General features: G+C 34.0%; 1 protein-coding gene across 2 annotated transcripts; it reads left to right on the top strand.

Annotated features, from left to right (window-relative positions):
• Window positions 1–149: 149 nt before the first annotated feature.
• Window positions 150–17665, top strand: ABHD18 (abhydrolase domain containing 18). Of its 2 annotated transcripts, XM_070948315.1 has the most exons (14): window positions 150–311; window positions 1258–1302; window positions 4473–4577; window positions 4908–4992; window positions 6970–7070; window positions 7212–7290; window positions 7379–7463; window positions 7915–7942; window positions 9076–9214; window positions 9746–9835; window positions 10441–10542; window positions 13537–13906; window positions 15593–15755; window positions 16950–17665. In XM_070948315.1, the coding sequence occupies exons 3-14, from the start codon at window positions 4486–4488 to the stop codon at window positions 16999–17001; spliced, it is 1386 nt and encodes a 461-aa protein (XP_070804416.1). In that variant the 5' UTR covers window positions 150–311; window positions 1258–1302; window positions 4473–4485; the 3' UTR covers window positions 17002–17665. The 2 variants fall into 2 exon arrangements, with proteins under 2 accessions (XP_070804416.1, XP_070804417.1); XM_070948316.1 differs by lacking the exons at window positions 150–311; window positions 1258–1302; window positions 4473–4577; ... (2 more) ...; window positions 7212–7290; window positions 7379–7463 and having other exon boundaries at window positions 7923–7942; window positions 9071–9214.
• Window positions 17666–18632: the final 967 nt, after the last annotated feature.

The following is an 18632-nucleotide window of genomic DNA, read 5'->3' on the forward strand; positions in this document are numbered from 1 at the left end:
AGAAAGGGGGAGGGGGCAACTCTGATCACGTGCCGGAGGAGCCATTGGTAGAGTCGGTCACCACCCTCCCGCCCCTCGCTTTTTAAAAACCGTCGTTGAGGCTCTCGCGAGAGTAGGGGGGGGGGAGAGGGGAGGGAAACGAGAAGCGGCGACCTTCTGCCTGTTTCTCCACCCCCTTTTCATTCAGTCGGGAGCGACGTTGAGCTGGGTGGTTTGGCGTTGTGGATGGTGGAACGAGGCGGCGAGAAGTGGGGTGGGAAGAGCAAGGGCATCACGGAAAGGTGCTCCGCGGCAATTCTCCCGGTGTTCCCGTAGGTTCGCTCTTTCTTCCGAAGGGGACAGGCCTGTCCTGAGGTTGTGGGGTCCCTTAAAGTCGTGATTGTGAGAAATTAGTTGAGGTGACCTCTGATGTCCAAAAACTAAACGGCGAATAAAACGACAGGGGCGGGTTTTACATAGAAGGGAGGCTATTTCCAGCATGGTATTCTCTTGCCCAAGACTTCCTGAGGAAAAGAATGGACTGTAAAACAGGCCGAAGTATCATTTTTAGGCGGTTGTCGAATTTCACGTTACATTTCTGCTGTGCCCATTTTCGTGAAGTAGATTGCAGTCTTTTGTACTCTTGACTTGTGAATGGGCTTATCACGTGCCGTGAAATTGTGGGGAGGGAGTCGGGGGGGGGATTGTGCGCTAGGAATGTGGTGTTTCATGGATTTTGAACCCTTGCGTAGCGCCTGCCAAAGTGTGAGGGTGATTTGGTTGATATACGGACAGGGCAGGTTGGCCCCTCTTTTTATACTGTTTTAATTTTCCCCATTGGAACAAAGTAATTTATTTTATTTTATTTATTTATTTATTTATTTGTCGAGTACATATTAGGTAATATATATAAGTATAAGCATGAATTGAATACATAAAATGAATACAATTAAAGGGAACATTAAGACAGGGACGGTAGGCACGCTGGTGCTCTTATGCATGGTACATTTATATCTTATTTTATATCTTATTTATGGCAGTACTACCATAAATGAATTAGCTAAAGTAATTGTAATGCTACTCAAACAAGCTACCTAAATTTGCTTGAAATCATTTAAAAAAGTAACTTAATAGTTCTAATATCGCATATAAATCTAAAAAAATTGTGAGATTTACTCCAAAAATGTCTAATTGATATTAGTAGATAGTATAGTGTCTCGTTTACTGAGTTATACACTGAACAGCATTTGGATTTTGTCTCATTATTTGAATCAACAGATACAATGAAGATACTTGACAGGATTGAACTACCAAGATTGACAGGTAGGAGCATTTACAACTATTGGCTATCTGAGAATCTTGCAATACAAATGTTTGGATATGTATTTTTTTTCTGTAGAAAAATGAGGATCTTGATTTCTCCCTGTGTTAAATAACATTGTTTATCACATTGTTTTCAAGGTTGTTACAATGTATTCCTCACTTACTTTTCTCTCCATTGAATTTCATTTTGTTAGATAGGACCATTGTTCAATTCTGTCGAGATCTATCTGGATCTTGAACCTATCTTCTGGAGGGCTGGCTGTTTCTGCCAGCTTGGTGTCATCTGCAAATTTGATTATTTTCCCCCCCCTCATCTAAATTGTTTATAAAGATATTGAAGAGTACTGGGCCTAAAACAGAACCTTGGGGTATCCATTGCTTCCTTCCCTCCATGTAGCTGTAGTTTCATTAAGGGCTACATGTTGAATGCAGTTGGTCAGCCTTAATAATAATGCATTTGGTGGTGATGCTGTCTATGTCACAGTTTTCTAGCTTACCAAGAAGTAGGTTGTGGTCTCATTTCTCTAATGCCTTACTGAAATCTAAATATACTATATCCACAGCATTTGCTGCACAATAGAGTGTATGTTTAGTAGTGTCTTGGTCTTAGTGTTGTGGTCACATAAGAATGCATGCACTGGAATTTGGGCAAAGCTATTCATTTATATTGGACGTTTGCTTACCCTGATACATAGGTATTCTCCCTCCCTCGCCTCGCTGCATATTCTACACATTGTCCCAATCCTATGCCTTCCTCATCCCCTGTGTGCTGTCCCTGAACCTCGCTCTCACCCACTCTTGCTGACCCCTACCATCCCTCCCTCATACACTCCCTTCCTGGACATCTTTCCCGAGCCTAGCCAAGGCACCCTCACACAATCTCCCCAACCCTTGCTGCACTTCCCTTGCACTCACTGCCATCCAGCAGCAACTACTTTCCTGGGACTTGCAACTTCCTGCTGGTTTACCCACTTATCTGTTCGGTGGAAGCCAGCAAGAAGTTGCATTGCCTAATGACTGACCATGGGATTTGGTTAACAGCAGCAATCAAGACTGCCAAGATTACTATTGCTAAGTGATGTCAGCTTTTTGACCACACCACTTTGCAATGGAAATTCTGTCTCAATTGCCATTGTAAATTGAAGATTACTTTTATTACTAAATCTTAATTTGTTGTTATATATGTGATAAAACAAATAATTAAGTTACAAGTTTAATTTTTATGTCAGATTTCTGAAGTTTTCCATTGGAAGCAGGGAAAGGTTGTTTAAATTCAATGAAGAGTAAACCATTTCAGTTTACAAGAAATGGTTGCAAGAAAGCAATTGCACTAGTGAAATATTAACCAAGCATTGACATCATACCAAAGGATAAAATAGCTTGTTATTGTTTGCTTTGCCTGATAAATGTAGATGAACATTATACTGGTATTTAATTTTAGTCAAGAGTTCCTCCCACTCATTAAAATAGTGCACTTTAGTTGTATAGATAGTCTTTGACTTACAACCATTTGTTTAGTGACTTTTCAAAGTTACAATAGCACTGACAAAAGTGTCTCATGACTGTTTTTTTACACTTACGACTGCTGCAGCATCCCCATGCTTACAGGATCAAAATTCGGATGCTTGGCAACTGGTTTACATGTATGACGATTGTAGGGTCCCATGATCATGTGATCATCTTTTGCAGTCTTCTGACAAGCAAAGTCAATCTGGGGAATCTGGGGAAGCCAGATTCACTTAATACTTGTGTTACTAAGTTAACAACTGCAATGATTCACTTAATAACTGGCAGGAAAGGTCATAAAATGGGACAAAATTCACCTGTCTCAATTAGCAACAGAAATGTTGGGTCGATTGTTGTCATAAGTCGAGAACTAACTATAACAAAGAAATAAAACTATTATTAACTCTGTAGTTTAAGAACTGTAAATTCTTAAAATTTAATAACTTATACTTTAGATACTATTCCAAAATTAAATAAAAATTGTTTTCTTCATTTACTTATTAGAAGTTGAGGGTTTCAGTATAATAGAATATGTGGCTAAGGGAAAGAGGAAGCAATCTGACAAAGGAAGAGCCTTCAAGGACTTAAAGGTCAGAGAAATAAATTTAGGAAGAACTGGTCCTAATTGGTCAGACAATTAAAAGTGGTAGGAAGTTTGTACAGGTAGTCCTCAATTTATGACTATTCCTTTAACAACCATATGAATTACAATAGTGTGGGGAAAAAAAATAACTTGCAATAGATCCTCACATTTATGACCAGCACAGCATCCCTACAATCACACAATCAGAATTTTGGCACTTGGGCAACCAGCATTTATTTATGTTCCTAACATCCTGCAAAGTGTGTGTGTATGTGTGTATGTGTATGTATGTATGTATGTATGTATGTATGTATATATTACAGAAGTAACAATAAAAGTAAACAAATTTATACTATAACTAAGGGGAAGGCTGGCATTCTATCATTCTACAGGTTGAATAATTATATATCTTACATCTCCATACAAAATTTTTGAACTGACACTATTACTGGAGAGAATTATGAAAAAGATGTTGCTTCTTACAGTTTTTCAATATTCAGAGGTTGATGTTTGTTAATGTAATCCTACTCTGCATGATTAAACCACTATGTGAATTAAAATTTATTCCCATTTGCTGAACAGGTAGTTCCATATATTGGTTTATGGTGATTCATTTTTAACTGAAAATTTGTTTTTACGCTGTAAGTGCAGAAAAAGTGTGTTGTCAAAAAGTTACAAAATATAAATGCTTTTAAATTCTTCCTAATTAATTTCTTTACTGTTATTGTTACCACACTTCATGACTAACTCTTGTAAATACAGGGTCAAGTCCCTTCTATTTTGGCAACATTTGTGGAAATGGTTTGCCAATCCCTTCTTTCTAAGATTGAAAAGGTGTGATTGGTCAGTTACCCAGGTGGCTCCCTTGCCTAAAGCAGTTTTAGAACTAATGGCACCCCATGAGGGGTTAGCCTCTTTGACAGGTCTCCAAAACTGATGCAACCCTTTCCTGTATATATAATTTTCTTTCAGTGTTCACCCATTTACTATTAACTTTTTTTTTTGTTGCTGAAGTATACAGTTTCAGTTCACGTAAACAAATCAATATACTTATATATAAATATTTATATATTTTTCCTAGATGTGTTTTGCTAATGGGTGTGAGCAAGCTAGATGTCTTATATAGGCGTCTACTTCTCACTAAACTTTTCATTCAAGGATGGGGAAGACCAGAAGACTTAAAAAGGTAGGTTATAAACAGTTTTTTAAAGGTAAATATATGATCTTTCCATCTAAATCATTTTTATTATTCATAGTTAAGGCAAACAGTACAATTATACTATTTGTAAGAACAATAACTTATAGTTGAGCAAAAATGTGAAAATTGACGAAGTTCCTATAGTAGAGTTCATTAAGTAACTGTTACTGTTACAGTAACAGTAACAGAATGTGTGTATGAAATAAAAGTAATACTAGACCTGTTACAGACAATTACAATTACTGTTTTAATTAAATGTTTTATCATATGGAGTCTTTTTTTGTTCTTAATATCTGCAACTAATACTTATTTTAACAGACTATTTGAATTCAGAAAGATTATTGGAAACAGGGAAAAATGTCAGAACCTTGTTCCAAGGGACTATCCTGTGCACATTAATAAGGTACTAAAATGAATCAATATGCATGGATTGATTTTGATTATTCATAACCACCTATTCAAAACAGAACTATTGAGGGTTGATAAAAAGAAACCTTGTATTTGATAAGGTATACATTGTTATCAATCTAGATGTATCAATTTCATTACAATCATCTGTAGTTTATCCTACCTTACATTTCTTCCATCTCATGAGAAGTTGCCCTTGATGGACACTTGCTGGATACTAGAAAGCAAATTAATTTGCATTGATCTTAAACTTTGCTGGAAATTAATTTTAAAATGGTATCAGTTTAACATAAAATATTTGCTGTGTGTACAGATAGATATTGGGACAGATAGTTCTTACTTAACAGTGGTAATTGGGAGCAAAATTTCTTGTCACTAGGTGATATGGTTAAGGTACCATGTCACACGACTTTATTGTTTAGCAACAGCAATCCTATCAGTACCTGTTGCCAATGTTAAGGCAATAGGTAAGTTATTGAGCGAGGACCTTCTTGCAACTTCTTGCCAGTTTCCAACAGGCAAAGTCATTGGGGAAGTCAGTAATAATTGCAAGACACAGGCAAGCTCGCAGGCAAATCAGTCATCACTAGAGTCAACTGTGACTTGTGGGCACACAAACAATGTTAACATAAATTTCTCATTAGGTTATTGAGAAGAAACAATGGCTTATAAAAAATAATTTAAAGAACCTGGTGTCTAGTAATATGGAAGTTTACACTGCTATGGAAATTCTCTAGTAGAAACTTGGAGAAGTGTTAATCTTCTACACAAAATTCATTCTTTAGGCTTAGCAAATCTTTGCAAAATTGACAAATTTTGGAAAACTAAAATATGCTAGAGTAGTTCTGAGGTTATATAATTTTAAGAAACAGCTGAATATAAGTGAAAATGTGATTATGAGTTTCTTCACTCACTATAGCTATTGTTTTTATTATGAAACAGTGGTTAAACTATTTTAAAGCCAACTATGTTAAAAAAGCTTTTATTTATATTTGCTTACCTCAATGATTTGATGAAGTTACCAGCAGCAGTCCATGCTTTTCTACAAAGTATGATTCCTCCCAAACCAGTAGTCTTTATAACTGCTGTCTTTCTATTACCATGTAGCTATTCAACAGATACTCTGAATTTATTAGTCTAGATATTACCACGAAATTATTCCATTGTTATAAACCTCCTTTATTCATTAGTTAGGATGATTATGGCTGTACACCTTATTAAATGTTTCTACTTACAAAATTTTCCCAAATTCATTTTGAAAGCACAATCATTTTCTTTCCCTCCAAATATCTCTTTCCCCTACCCAAACTAAAAAAATGTATCAATTTGAGCTCAATCACCACTAAAGCAAGAAAGATTTTTCCTGCTTCTAAATTGGTGGAGATGAAATTTGCTTATGAAAGGGTGAGAAAAATTGGCAGAAAATAGCACTGACTGGATTTTGAGTTTCAGATCTTGAGTTAAAGTAGTATATGATCAAAATGTGGTTTAGTTGGTTTACAGTACCTTAATGAGTTATAATGTATTTTAATACCCATGTTTCTCCGAAAATAAGACCCTGTCTTATATTTTTTTTGAACCCCGAAATAAGTGTTTGGCCTTATTTTCGGGGAAGTCTTATTATTTTGGGGCACGTGGAGCAAGACGGGGCTCCTCTTGCCATCTTACCTGATTTCCAGCTCTGTCTCCCTAACACTAACCGGAGGAAATGGCGGGGACCGGCTGCCCATGTGGTTAAATATTTTCGGGAAGGGCTTATTTTTGGGGGAGCTTATTTTAGCGCATGCGCTCAAAAGCCCAATTGGGCTTATCAGGGGAGGTCTTATTTTTGGGAAAACACTGTTTTTGTGAGCCTGCTTAGCTCCAATTATTAACTAGCATAGCTTTTGTGAACAGTTTACTTCTGTTTAGCAAAACTTTCATTTTTACATGAAAACTTAGATAGTGACTAAAAATATAATGCTGTGTATAGGTTGAAGAACAATCAGACTGCAAGATCCTTGATGGACACTTCATTTCTCCTTTGGCACATTATGTTCCTGATATCATGCCATCAGAGTCAATTACTGCAAGGTAAGAACAAACATATACTGTAAGTTAAAATATTATAGAACTAAATAAGTTAATGGACTAAATATAGTGATATTGTGGAATGTATATGAGAATTATCTAATTCATTTAAATCATTTTTCATTATTTTCTTTCTTTTGATAGGTTTCAATTTATAGTACCAAAGAGATGGAACAGCAAGTACAAACCTGTTTGTATTCATTTAGCAGGCACTGGAGACCATGTAAGCTTCAATGTTGTTCAATAATGGTTTCTCAGTATTGCTATAGTGGAATTATTTAATTTACCTGTATTTAACTGTGTATTTTTAGTACTTTTGGAGACGACGAACTTTAATGGCCCGTCCAATGATCAAAGAGGCCTGCATGGCTTCATTATTGTTAGAAAACCCCTATTATATCCTTTTTATTTGAGTACTTCTTATACCTTTGAATACAGAGGGAAGAGAAAGTGTTATCCAGTGACTTATTGAATTCAGGTATCAATATAGTAAATAGGAGAATTGCATCAAAATGTGTAAAACAAAAATCTGTTTGATTTTGAAATAGATAAGCAGTTTGTAAATTCACTGAATTACCACAGGCTGTAGAAATCACCTGGAGTTGGGGAGTCTTGTCTTGACATTTTGCAGCTCACTCTTATGGCAAATCTCCACACTTCATTTTTTAAAGTTGTAAATTTAGGAAATTAAATGTTCTATTCTAGTGAGTTAGCAATCACTGCATTAACTAAATGTACTTAAAGTAACTATTTTAACAAGGTTTATTTGATTTAAAGTAAATAAGTAGAAATGTTGAACTTTTCAAAATATTTTACAATATTTCCTTTAACTTGCATCTGTCTATACATGGGTACAGAAAACCTAAGGATCAGTTGTAAGTATTATGATTACATAGTCATAATAATAGCTTTTATTAATGTGTAGAAATAACTTTAATTCTAATGTATTTTATTGTAATGCATAAAATGTGATCATGTCACGGAAAAGCATTTCAAGACATTGTAATAGATAATGCAAATATTGCAATTCATCATTCAGTGACCACACATTATTGAAGCTTGACTATGAAATGATTTGGGGAAACATTTTAACTTTGAGTATTTTTTGCCAGAATGTTTAATCTGTGATTCTTCAAATCCTACCAGTGCTCCAGTATCACAGACACTGATTCTGCTTTAATATATTGTCCTAAATTTACTTATTCTCAGCAACTAAATATGATAAGATTCAAATGTGAGGGTACTATATTGCACAGTAAATATTAAAAATTATTGTTCTTGATGTGATTTCTGTTCCTACTGAATAAAAAGAGAAATTCAAAAATAATCAGTTTCTAAACAGACCTGCAAGAATTATTATTTCTGTGCTTTCCTCTACAATGCTGGATTTTGTTCAGACACCAGATCTATCCACTGTTAGAACCTAGAAGAGGTACAGTTAAACTTATTGTTCCTATAGAAAACAAACATGCTATATTGTTGCTTAGAAAAGATAGTAATTTACCTGTGAAAACATGACAAAAGTTGTTCAAAATTGTAGTACATTAATACTATATATCTTATATGTGGTTAAAGTACACAGTGTTTTCTTTTGGCATGTACAAATACTATGTCAATACAGTATGTTCTTTCTTTATCTAAATGAAGAAAACACAATTTTTTTATCCATCAACAGCAATTATATTATTTTGAGATTTAGTTTAAGTGGCTTTCTTGTGTTGAATGGTCTAAATTATTGCTTTAACTGATCCCCTTTTACCATATGTGAATAAAAACATAACAATGGGTATTTCACAGCAGAATTTAAAAGTTCTTGGGTTATTTGCAACTAAATAATAGATAGCAAGGTCATTTCACTTGAATAAACCATAGTCTGTTAGCTTTCTACAAGCATTTTTAGCACATTGTCTTTTAACATGTTTTAATAAAATAAATTAATACACTTGAATTTGCTGTTAATATATTTCCTCAAACAAGTAACCTTACTTTTCTTTCCTTGGGAGGAAAGAAGATCCTGTCTAAAAAATGTGTCTGACCTATTTGTGATGGGAGGAGCTCTTGTTCTAGAATCAGCAACTCTCTTGCATTGGCTGGAAAAAGAAGGATATGGACCTCTAGGGATGACTGGCATATCAATGGGAGGACACGTAAGCTTCAGTGTTTAATTGATAATAATTTAATTGAAATAGATGATAGCACCCAGCTGAACTTGTCTGATCACAAAAAAAAAAAAAAAAACCACCCCCCACCCCACACAAATTGATACTAGAATGGAGATTATATGGAAATTCCAGACTATAGACTAGATTGGAAAATTGCAAAAAAAGAAGACTATTTAAAATCACTTTTGTATTGTAACAAAACTTTCATATGGAACTCATTTAGTAAGGATATTTGGAAAGCAAATGTAAACCTTTATACATTTGAGGAATACAAACTTCTTCAATTGTTTTATAATATGTACTATAATTCATATACTTTCAGATAGTATCTGCTATATCCATTGCTGTATCCATTAATACCAATGCTGTTCAAATCCTATTGCTTGACTTTATATGACATATTGTTAGCTGAAATTGAAAAATGTATTATATGGCAATTTTTTCATATCAATTTATGAAAAAATTTCATGTTTTGATTTGTACTCATGGAAAAAAATTACCCTGTTTTTTTTACAGATGGCATCATTAGCAGTATCTAATTGGCCTAAGCCATTACCATTAGTTCCTTGTCTGTCCTGGTCTACAGCCTCTGGTGTTTTTACTACGGTATTACATTCTTAGTTGGTATATAATTATGTAAATCTTTTGAAAGCATTTCACATTGAAATATTAAAGCAACCCTATCTTTTTTAAGAATCAATGGATGCTTCATAATTGCTACAAGTTGACTCCATTGCATGTCCACCCAGCCAATTTGTTTAATTAGGTTGTTTTACTGTTGCAAAGAGATATATGATATACATTACAGTGTGTTGCTAAGTCTTTTTTCAAAGGATTTGCTTACATCCCTAATGTATAAGGTCCATGTGTTTAAACGTTGAATATTATCAGAGTGCTTTGTTGTGACAAAAACCTAATCTACAACATGCTTTTAATTGTAACATAGAAATAAGTTCCTTTTTCTTGTGCTTATGACACCATTTCATAAAAGCTTTGATCTCTTTTAAATGTTTAAAATTCCTGCCCAAATCCTTCATTTCAAAATGGATTTGTTGCTTGGAAATCACATGAACTATTAACCTTTGTTATTGAATCCAGAAAAATATTTGCAGAGTGATAGAATTTAACAAGTAAAACCCTGATGTAATTAAAACTGGTTCTTAAATAGTGCATATAATGTATAATCCTTTGTACTTTCTCTTTAATTTCAGGGTGTATTGAGCAAGGCAGTGAATTGGAGGGAACTAGACAAACAATATTATACTCAGAGTGTTTATGAAGAAGAAATAATTCAAATGCTTGAATATTGTGGAGTGAGTATAAATTATTTTTTAAATTATAACTCCTATACAATTTCTGAGAGCGGTTTAATTTTGTAACTGTAACTCCACTCCAATTTCTGGGACCTATTTTAATGCAGTAGTAGATAAAAGTTTTAACAAAACTTTATTATAGCACAATTTTTGTATTAATCTTCTGAGAAATTCTTTTTCAGTTATGTGTAACAACCATTCAAATTTTTGTTGCTGTTGTTAGTTGTGAAGTCGTGTCCAACCCATCGTGACCCCATGAACAATGTTCCTCCAGGCCTTCCTGTCCTCTACCATCCTGTGGAGTCCATTTAAGCTCATGCCTACTGCTTCAATGACTCTATCCAGCCACAGCGTTCTCTGTCGTCCTCTTCTTCTTTTGCCCTCAATCTTTCCCAGCATTAGGCAACCATCCAAATAGTCTTTCTTAAACCTTGAAAATCTCTGAGATGTTTAGCTACAATTTTTAAAGTCAAAAAAGAAGGACTATATATTTTTATAGAATAACTATTTAGGAAACAGAATTTGAATTATCATAAATACAATTTCTATATGCATTATTGAAATTGTTAAACCTTTGAGATCTCTTTAGTAAAATAAATACTAAAGTGAGTAATTTGCACATTAAAATGGTGTTGGAGAAAACCACTTGAAAATTCTCAGTTCTTTTCTGATAAAGGTTTCTTTAAACTTTAGGCAGAATTGGCCCCATACTACATGATTAGAGAGGATGATTAGGATGTTTGAGATTTAGAGAATGACATTTTCAGCAAAACTGTCTTCCTTCTGCAATTTTTTTGCTCCCTGGAATCTCAGATTTCTTTCCATAAAATGATGAAGACAGTGCTCTTTAGGTGGTATTTGTTTAGATTAGTTTGCTCAATGTTAGCAACAGTTTGTGTTGCAGTTTTTATTAATACAGGTGGTCCTCAACTTACAACCGCAATGGAACCAAAAATTTCCTTTGCTAAGCAAGATAGTTATTAGGTGAATTGTGCCCCATTTTAAAACCTTCTCTGCCGCAAATTACTGCAATTGTTAATGTGGCTTCCCCCATGGACTCTGCTTGTCGGAAAACGGCTGGGAAAGTTACAGATGATGATCACATGACCTGAGGACAATGCAACTGTCATAAATACATGCCAGTTGTCAAATGCCCAAATTTTGATCACATGACCTGCAACGGTTTTAAGTGTGAAAAACAGTCATGAATCATTTTTTTCAGTGCCATTGTAATATCAAACAGTCACTGAACGGTTGTAAGACAAGAACTACATGTAGCACGTTCTGATATTTTCCATTGCTTATTATTTCATGGGTATTTCAAAGGTGTTTTATTGTAAACTATCTAGTATTGCAAAAAGTTGCATATAAATAATTTTAAATCAATAAATATTGCTATGTAGAATTATAAGGAGGATGAGAGATATTACAAATTACAGTGCTTGAAGAAATAGCTTAACATCAGCCTTAAATCCATAGTGCCAGGTGCTAGTCAGACTAGTTAGTTGCGGTTAAAAAAGGATTTTGCTAAATCAGTGACGTTTCCATTTTCATTTATTTCTATAAAAAAATGCTATATGGAATCCATCTTATATGAAAATACTTAGCTACTAGAAGTTACTAATTATTTTGGCTATTATCATGGGATCACATAATCCACACTAAGCAAAATTGTTCACTTTACACTTTGGTATCATTAGTGTACTATTATGCATCTTACCCTTTGTATATCTTTTTCTTAAAAACTTAATTGAACATGGTAGAACCAAAGGCTAGATAATTCTCAACTTACAACCACAATTGGGACCGGAATCTCGATAGTTAAGCAGAGAGGCTAAGTGAGATATCCATGTGATCACTCAACAACTGCAGTCCCAGTTGTGGTTATTAAATGGGAAGAAGCAAAAAAGCTGCCTGCCAAAGGAGGAGGAACCCCTGTGCTGGGTTGAAAGAAACAAAGCTGGGATCTCAAAGATCTGAGATTCTTTTTTCCTCCTCACTACAGGAGTTCCTGTCTCTTCTATGTGTGAACATCCAAGATCCGTGTGACATGCACAAAGGTCCCGAAAATACAATTTTTGTTTCTCCAGCCCAACGCAGGAGCTCCCTTCTGCATGTGGAGAATAATGGACTCCTGTGCTGCACTGAAGAAATTAAGTCTAAACAAAGCCCAGATCCTGAAGATTCAAGCTTTGTTTCTGCAGCCTGAAGGATTTTCCTCTCCCCTTGCCCTTTGCACTGGGGGTGGGATGGGGTGGGCGAAATTTTTTGGCTACTAGTCAGATTGCTGCTTTCTGTGCCAGCCAGTTATCAAAACATCTGCAAGCCAACCCCACACTCAGAGCATGATAGTTAATCCAGTTACAAAGTTATCAACACATGAATCCCTTTCAGTAGGCAGATGTGTATTTGAAAATTTATCAGCACATATTCTCAATACATTTAGAAAAAACTGACTGATATGAGTTACCAACATTTCTCATAATATATGGCTGGGAGAATACTTCAGGGTTGTGTCTCGAATTCATTAATCTGTAGCAAAGTTTCTGATGACTTCTTTTTCCTCAGTTTATTTTAAGAGGTAATCAAACAGAATTGGCAGTATGGGGACATTTCTGAATATATTAGAATGGTAGCAATTTATCAATTTTATGGTATTTTGTGTTTATATATTTTGATAGGTCATTCATAATAGAAAGTAAATTGTTTTTAATAAAAGTAGGAAGACTAGAAAAAATACAACATTAATGCTCATTTCTTTTTTTAAATCTCTGAGTTTTGTTTAAAAATAAAAATGTAAGATACAAATTTAATAAATAAATATCCATCTAGTACATATTTTAGACATGTGTTCAATTAAAATACAAGAAGACTCTAATTCAAAAGATCAATCTGTTTTTACATATTTTAAAACATCAAAATGTAGATTTGATTGAAAAGAGGACATTGAAAAATATGCCAAAGTGTTTCAATTTAATAAATATTTCTATTCAGACAGATTCATTCAAGATGGGACAAGACTTTGTTAAAAATTCTCCAAGCAGTGTGGACAGCTTGAGTTGTCTGGATCTCAACTCTGGTATTCTGCACCTGGATATCGGAAACAAAGTTCATTCTTCAGAAGTGGGTCACTGCCTTATTCCTAATAGAAACAATCTAAGCTCCTCAACAGAAGGATTGTTGGTGCAAGATACACCCAAAATGCAGTACATAAATCAGACATTTTCAACCAGCACCAATACTGCTAACTCTTCCAGTGAACAAAATCATCTGAGAAATGGAAAAAATGACAGCTTACAAAGGGAATCATTACGATTTATGAAAGGAGTAATGGATGAATGTACCCATGTTGCTAACTTTTCAGGTACATGCTAATTTTAGAGTATTTTAGATTTTCTATGTTATTAATTTATAATCCTATTTAATAATTCCCCATCTCTCAGCACTGTTCATAATTTTTATTACACTTTTTTCTGTTGTCTTTTCCATATGTACACACCTCCTACATTTGAATTTGCTCTTATGCTCTTCATATTTATTTCTAGCAAATGTAGACATCTTTCTACACACCAATATACGTGACATTAGACATTTTTTAATATATATAAAAATTGAGTTTCTTTGAACTGCTAATTGCTAACTATATAATATAGTAATCTACAGTATAATGCAAAATATACAGTAATTATATTTAATTACTGTATATTAATACTGTATATTAATTTACATTGATATAGTCTGAAGAAAAAACCAGAGCATAGTACCGTATTTTTCAGAATATATGACACACGTTTTTCTCCTCCTCAAAGAGGGTGGAAATGTTGGTGCGTCTTATACACTGAATACAGCCATTTTTGGCCTCATCCATTCCATTTTTGTGAAAAATGGGCCTGTTTTTCACAAAAACAGGATGCACAGAGGATTTGGGAGGCCTGCAGAGTGCTCCTGGAGGCTGGGGAGGGCAAAACTGCCCCCATTTTTCACAAAAACGGGGTTTTTTTGCCCTCTCCCAGCCCCCAGGAGCACTCTGCAGGCCTCCCAAACCCTCTGTGTACCCTGTTTTTTGCGAAAACACCCCCATTTTTGCAAAAAGTGGACTGGTTTTTGTGAAAAACGGGGCACGCAGAGGGTTTGGGAGGCCTGCAGAGTGCTCCTGGGAGCTGGGGAGAGCAAAAACATTTTTTTTTCTTACCTACCTCTTTGAAATCTTGGTACGTCTTATACACTGGTGCGTCTTATAGTCTGAAAAATACAGTACTTAGTTTTTATATATACTGAGCTTTGACCACAATTAAGATTTTTTCTAAATAAGATTAAATGCAGGATGAATTTCAGCTTTGCAATTTTATTAAATAATTAAGCAATTTGGAAAGTTTGAAAACACAAAGGCAGAGCTTGGGGAAAGACAATACTGAGTGGATAATATCCCTGGAAGTAAAGTTAGGGCCTATTAATTCTGCTGATGCAAAGCTGAGATCACCAATGTTTTGCTTTCAAATTTAAGTAGCAAAAAGATAACAGAGCTGTGCAACTGATTTTACAGTGTATTGTAATGATGGAACACATTTTTTCTGCAACATGGCATTTGAATGGCATGTGTACCATACTCCAAAAACAAGTGATAGGACAACCTCAAAACTAAATTTATTATATTTAATTTTTACATAAATGTAATGTAATTAATATTGCATGTGAAATTATAATTGAATAAATTAGGTCAGTTTGTAGGGTCTCTGCTTATTCAACTTCACCATTGGCCCTATTCTAATACTTCATGGAATATAAAGACTTATTTCGGCAGTAGCAAGAAAACTGGTTTAATTTCAGAAATGTTAGTGTTAGAATCCTTTCTGATTCACACTGATTTCTAATACTGCTATATGCAAATCTAAGCTGTTGGCAGCTTTATTTATCCAGTTATTAAGGTTATATTGCCACCCGTTGGTGTACTTATGAGTGTTCATTGAATTATTTTGTAATGCAACAAACATTTCTAACATATTAAATCTAAAGTTAATAAATTTATCTTCAAATAAATTGTTGTTCTCAGTTCCAGTTGACCCCACACTGATCATAGTTGTCCAAGCTAAGGAAGATGCCTATATTCCAAGAACTGGAGTGCGTAGCCTTCAAGAAATTTGGCCAGGATGTGAAATCAGATACTTGAATGGAGGTCATGTTAGTGCTTATCTCTTCAAACAAGGATTGTTCAGGTTAGTCATTCAAAGTAAGCACTGAAAATCAAGTGTAACTGCTGCTTAAATCATTTTAATTATTTGTATACTGCTTATTTAAACATTCAAAATCAGTTTAACAATTCATTACAAAATTTATTTATTTATTTATTTATTTATTTATTTATTTATTCATTCATTCATTCATTCATTCATTCATTCATTCATTCATTCATATTTGTATACCGCCCTACTCCCGAAGGACTCAGGGCGGTGAACAGCCATAATAAATACAAATACATATAGAAGTTAAAAACTATTAAGAAACAGATTAAGTAATTTAGGCTCAAAGATTAAAAACATCCAAATTTATCTAAAGAGGTTTAAAAGCCAGTTTAAAAGCCAATTAAAAAGGGAGAGTTAGGCCAGACCAGCTTGTTGGAATAGAAATGTTTTCAGGGCACGGCGGAATATGCGTAAGTCTTGGATGTTTCGTAACTCCGGGGGAAGCCCGTTCCAGATGGTAGGTGCCCCCACAGAAAAGGTAAAATAAACTCAACAGAGCAGTAATGGCTCTAATCGTGTAGTAATAACATTACTATACTTTTTAAAATACTTTATATGCATCTGTGTACAGACTTTTGATAGTACAAAGTACATGCCATAACCAAGAAAGCCTCCTTCCATCCCCACTCTGTAAGTTATTATGCAGAAAGTAGGATATCCCCAAGGATCAATAGGATCTAAAAAGAGATGGTAATTGAAAATGGACTTTTAAGGTTTTAGTTTCTACTAGATAATACATGACCGTGGGGTCATCACTTCAGAGATATTTCCATATCAGATTTCTCAATGGTTTCAACAATGGCAGAGCTCCTAATGTATTTGGAAAGGTTCTTAAAAACTCAGGGAGACATTCAAAGATGTATCTGCTTGAAAACAGCCCATGTCAAAATGTCAAATAGCACAGTCAAGCATCATCAATTGACCATAGGAAATGTTTTATGACATTCTACAGTTAGAATGGAACTGTAGAAAGGCTCACTTTGCTACTTAATATTAAAGTACATAAACCATTTTGAAAATAGAATTATAATTTGTACATGAAAATCTGATAATGAATCATGAAGTTATAGTTTATAGTGACAGCATTCAAGTTGATTTTTTAAAATAAAGCTTTATTGAAAAATATCTAAATATTAATACAATTAATTTTCTTTTTTTTTCCTTTAGGCAAGCCATATATGATGCATTTGAACGTTTTGTTCAGAAATATTTGGCCTAGTCCTCTTCTGTTGAATTGTACTTTCATTTTGTGTGGATCCTGATATTAATGTCTTGAATAGAACAAACCTAACAAGATTGTAATCAAATGTAACTTTTTAAAGTTAGATTTGTGGTGCTAAAGTGATTTTAGCAAAATTTGTTAATATTGGTGTCTTACATCTGCAAAATATGCTTTGATTAAAAATAAATATGATTTGGAAAGTTTATACACCCATAGAAGAGAGACCAATTCAGTATTGACAACTCTTTAAATTTCAACTTGCATACTTTTTGTTTCATTATATTCATTATTATTTCATTATAATAATTATTTCACTATATTATAAAGAGCCAAAGAATTAGGAGTATTGCGTTACAGCAATTTAATACTAGCTCCTAGAGGAAAAAATAATAATTATAATTAGGCTTAATATATTAAAAATTCCCTTCCCAATCTCTTAAAATATTCTATATTGTAGTTTGAATTATGATCACGTGCAAGAGTTATTTTTTTTCTACTTTAGCTTGATGAGTAAATTTAGTATACTTAACTAATTTTTCTGTAGACTATTTCTCGTTTTATTACTATGTTCATTTAACATAAATGATAGCCATAATCCGTGCCTTAAAAAAGACAAAGAAAAGATATACACCTTCTTGAACCACAAGAATTGGAATAAAGATTGGAGTTTCTGTAAATGTTGCATGTATGAATGTTTTAATAAATACTTTCTTGAATATATTTTTTAAAACTACATGTTGCACTAATAAAAGAGATTATGCTACAGTTCCTTGTTTCTATTGCTCTGTATAATTTTGCAGTAGTTTTCTTACAAAAATTCAAAATTCTTTCATTGCATAATATTGCTTCTGCAAAATCTTAAGTACTTTTTATAATTGGACTTTAATGTTAAGTGTATTGATAACCATTGCAACCTTACCTTAAGCAAGAGGATCTAGCTATTGTACCTCACTTCCTTTATCACTTAGACTATTTTGGCTTTATATAAAGCTGACCTTAAAAGATGACCAGAAAATTGCAACTATTCCAGAATGTACCATGCATGCTTGCTGGCTGTCAACACCAGGAACATATAAGTCCAATTTTGTGGGTCCTGCATTGGGTAGAATTTAAGGTGTGTTCACCTATATAATACTTCATGTTCCAACTGGAATCACTCAAATTCCTTACATCCTTTAATTGTAAATGACTTTTGGTCCCATATTTCCAAGAGAAGAGATAAATCAAGGCTAGAAGATGCACATCTCAAATGATACCAACATACTGTTGGTTTTACATGTTTTGTTATATAAAATGGAAGTTGCTGAGAGTTATTAGATTGTAGAGCATAACTGCAGGGACTCCAGTCAGTTGCCAAGTGTCAACACTGACTTGAAAACACCCCCCCACGCACACACACAAAATTAAAAGGTGGAACATTAAATAAAAAAGGGACTAAGATAAAAATTAAGTTTTCCTATGTTTTCAGCTTCAAGTAAAACTATATACTACTGTTGCTTTTAGAAAGCATTGGGGGAGAGGGGGCTGAGAAACCTATTCTTGATTAGTTGTGGAAATCTTGCCAAATATTCTGGTTATTGCCTCTTTTAAAAGTATTACTTTCACTCATCCAGAGCACTAGTACCAGT

Source organism: Pituophis catenifer, unplaced genomic scaffold, assembly GCF_029215685.1.
Source record: "Pituophis catenifer annectens isolate HBS135680 unplaced genomic scaffold, rPitCat1.0.hap2 SCAF_8, whole genome shotgun sequence".
Classification (NCBI taxonomy): domain Eukaryota; kingdom Metazoa; phylum Chordata; class Lepidosauria; order Squamata; family Colubridae; genus Pituophis; species Pituophis catenifer.

Coding starts and splice junctions, on each gene's coding strand:
- ABHD18 (XM_070948315.1), top strand. CDS start 4,486: ATGGGTGTGAGCAAGCTAGATGTCTTATATAGGCGTCTACTTCTCACT. Junction 7,943..9,075: donor AGAAAACCTAAGGATCAGTT/GTAAGTATTATG, acceptor TTGGGAGGAAAG/AAGATCCTGTCTAAAAAATG. Junction 15,756..16,949: donor TTCAAACAAGGATTGTTCAG/GTTAGTCATTCA, acceptor TTTTTCCTTTAG/GCAAGCCATATATGATGCAT.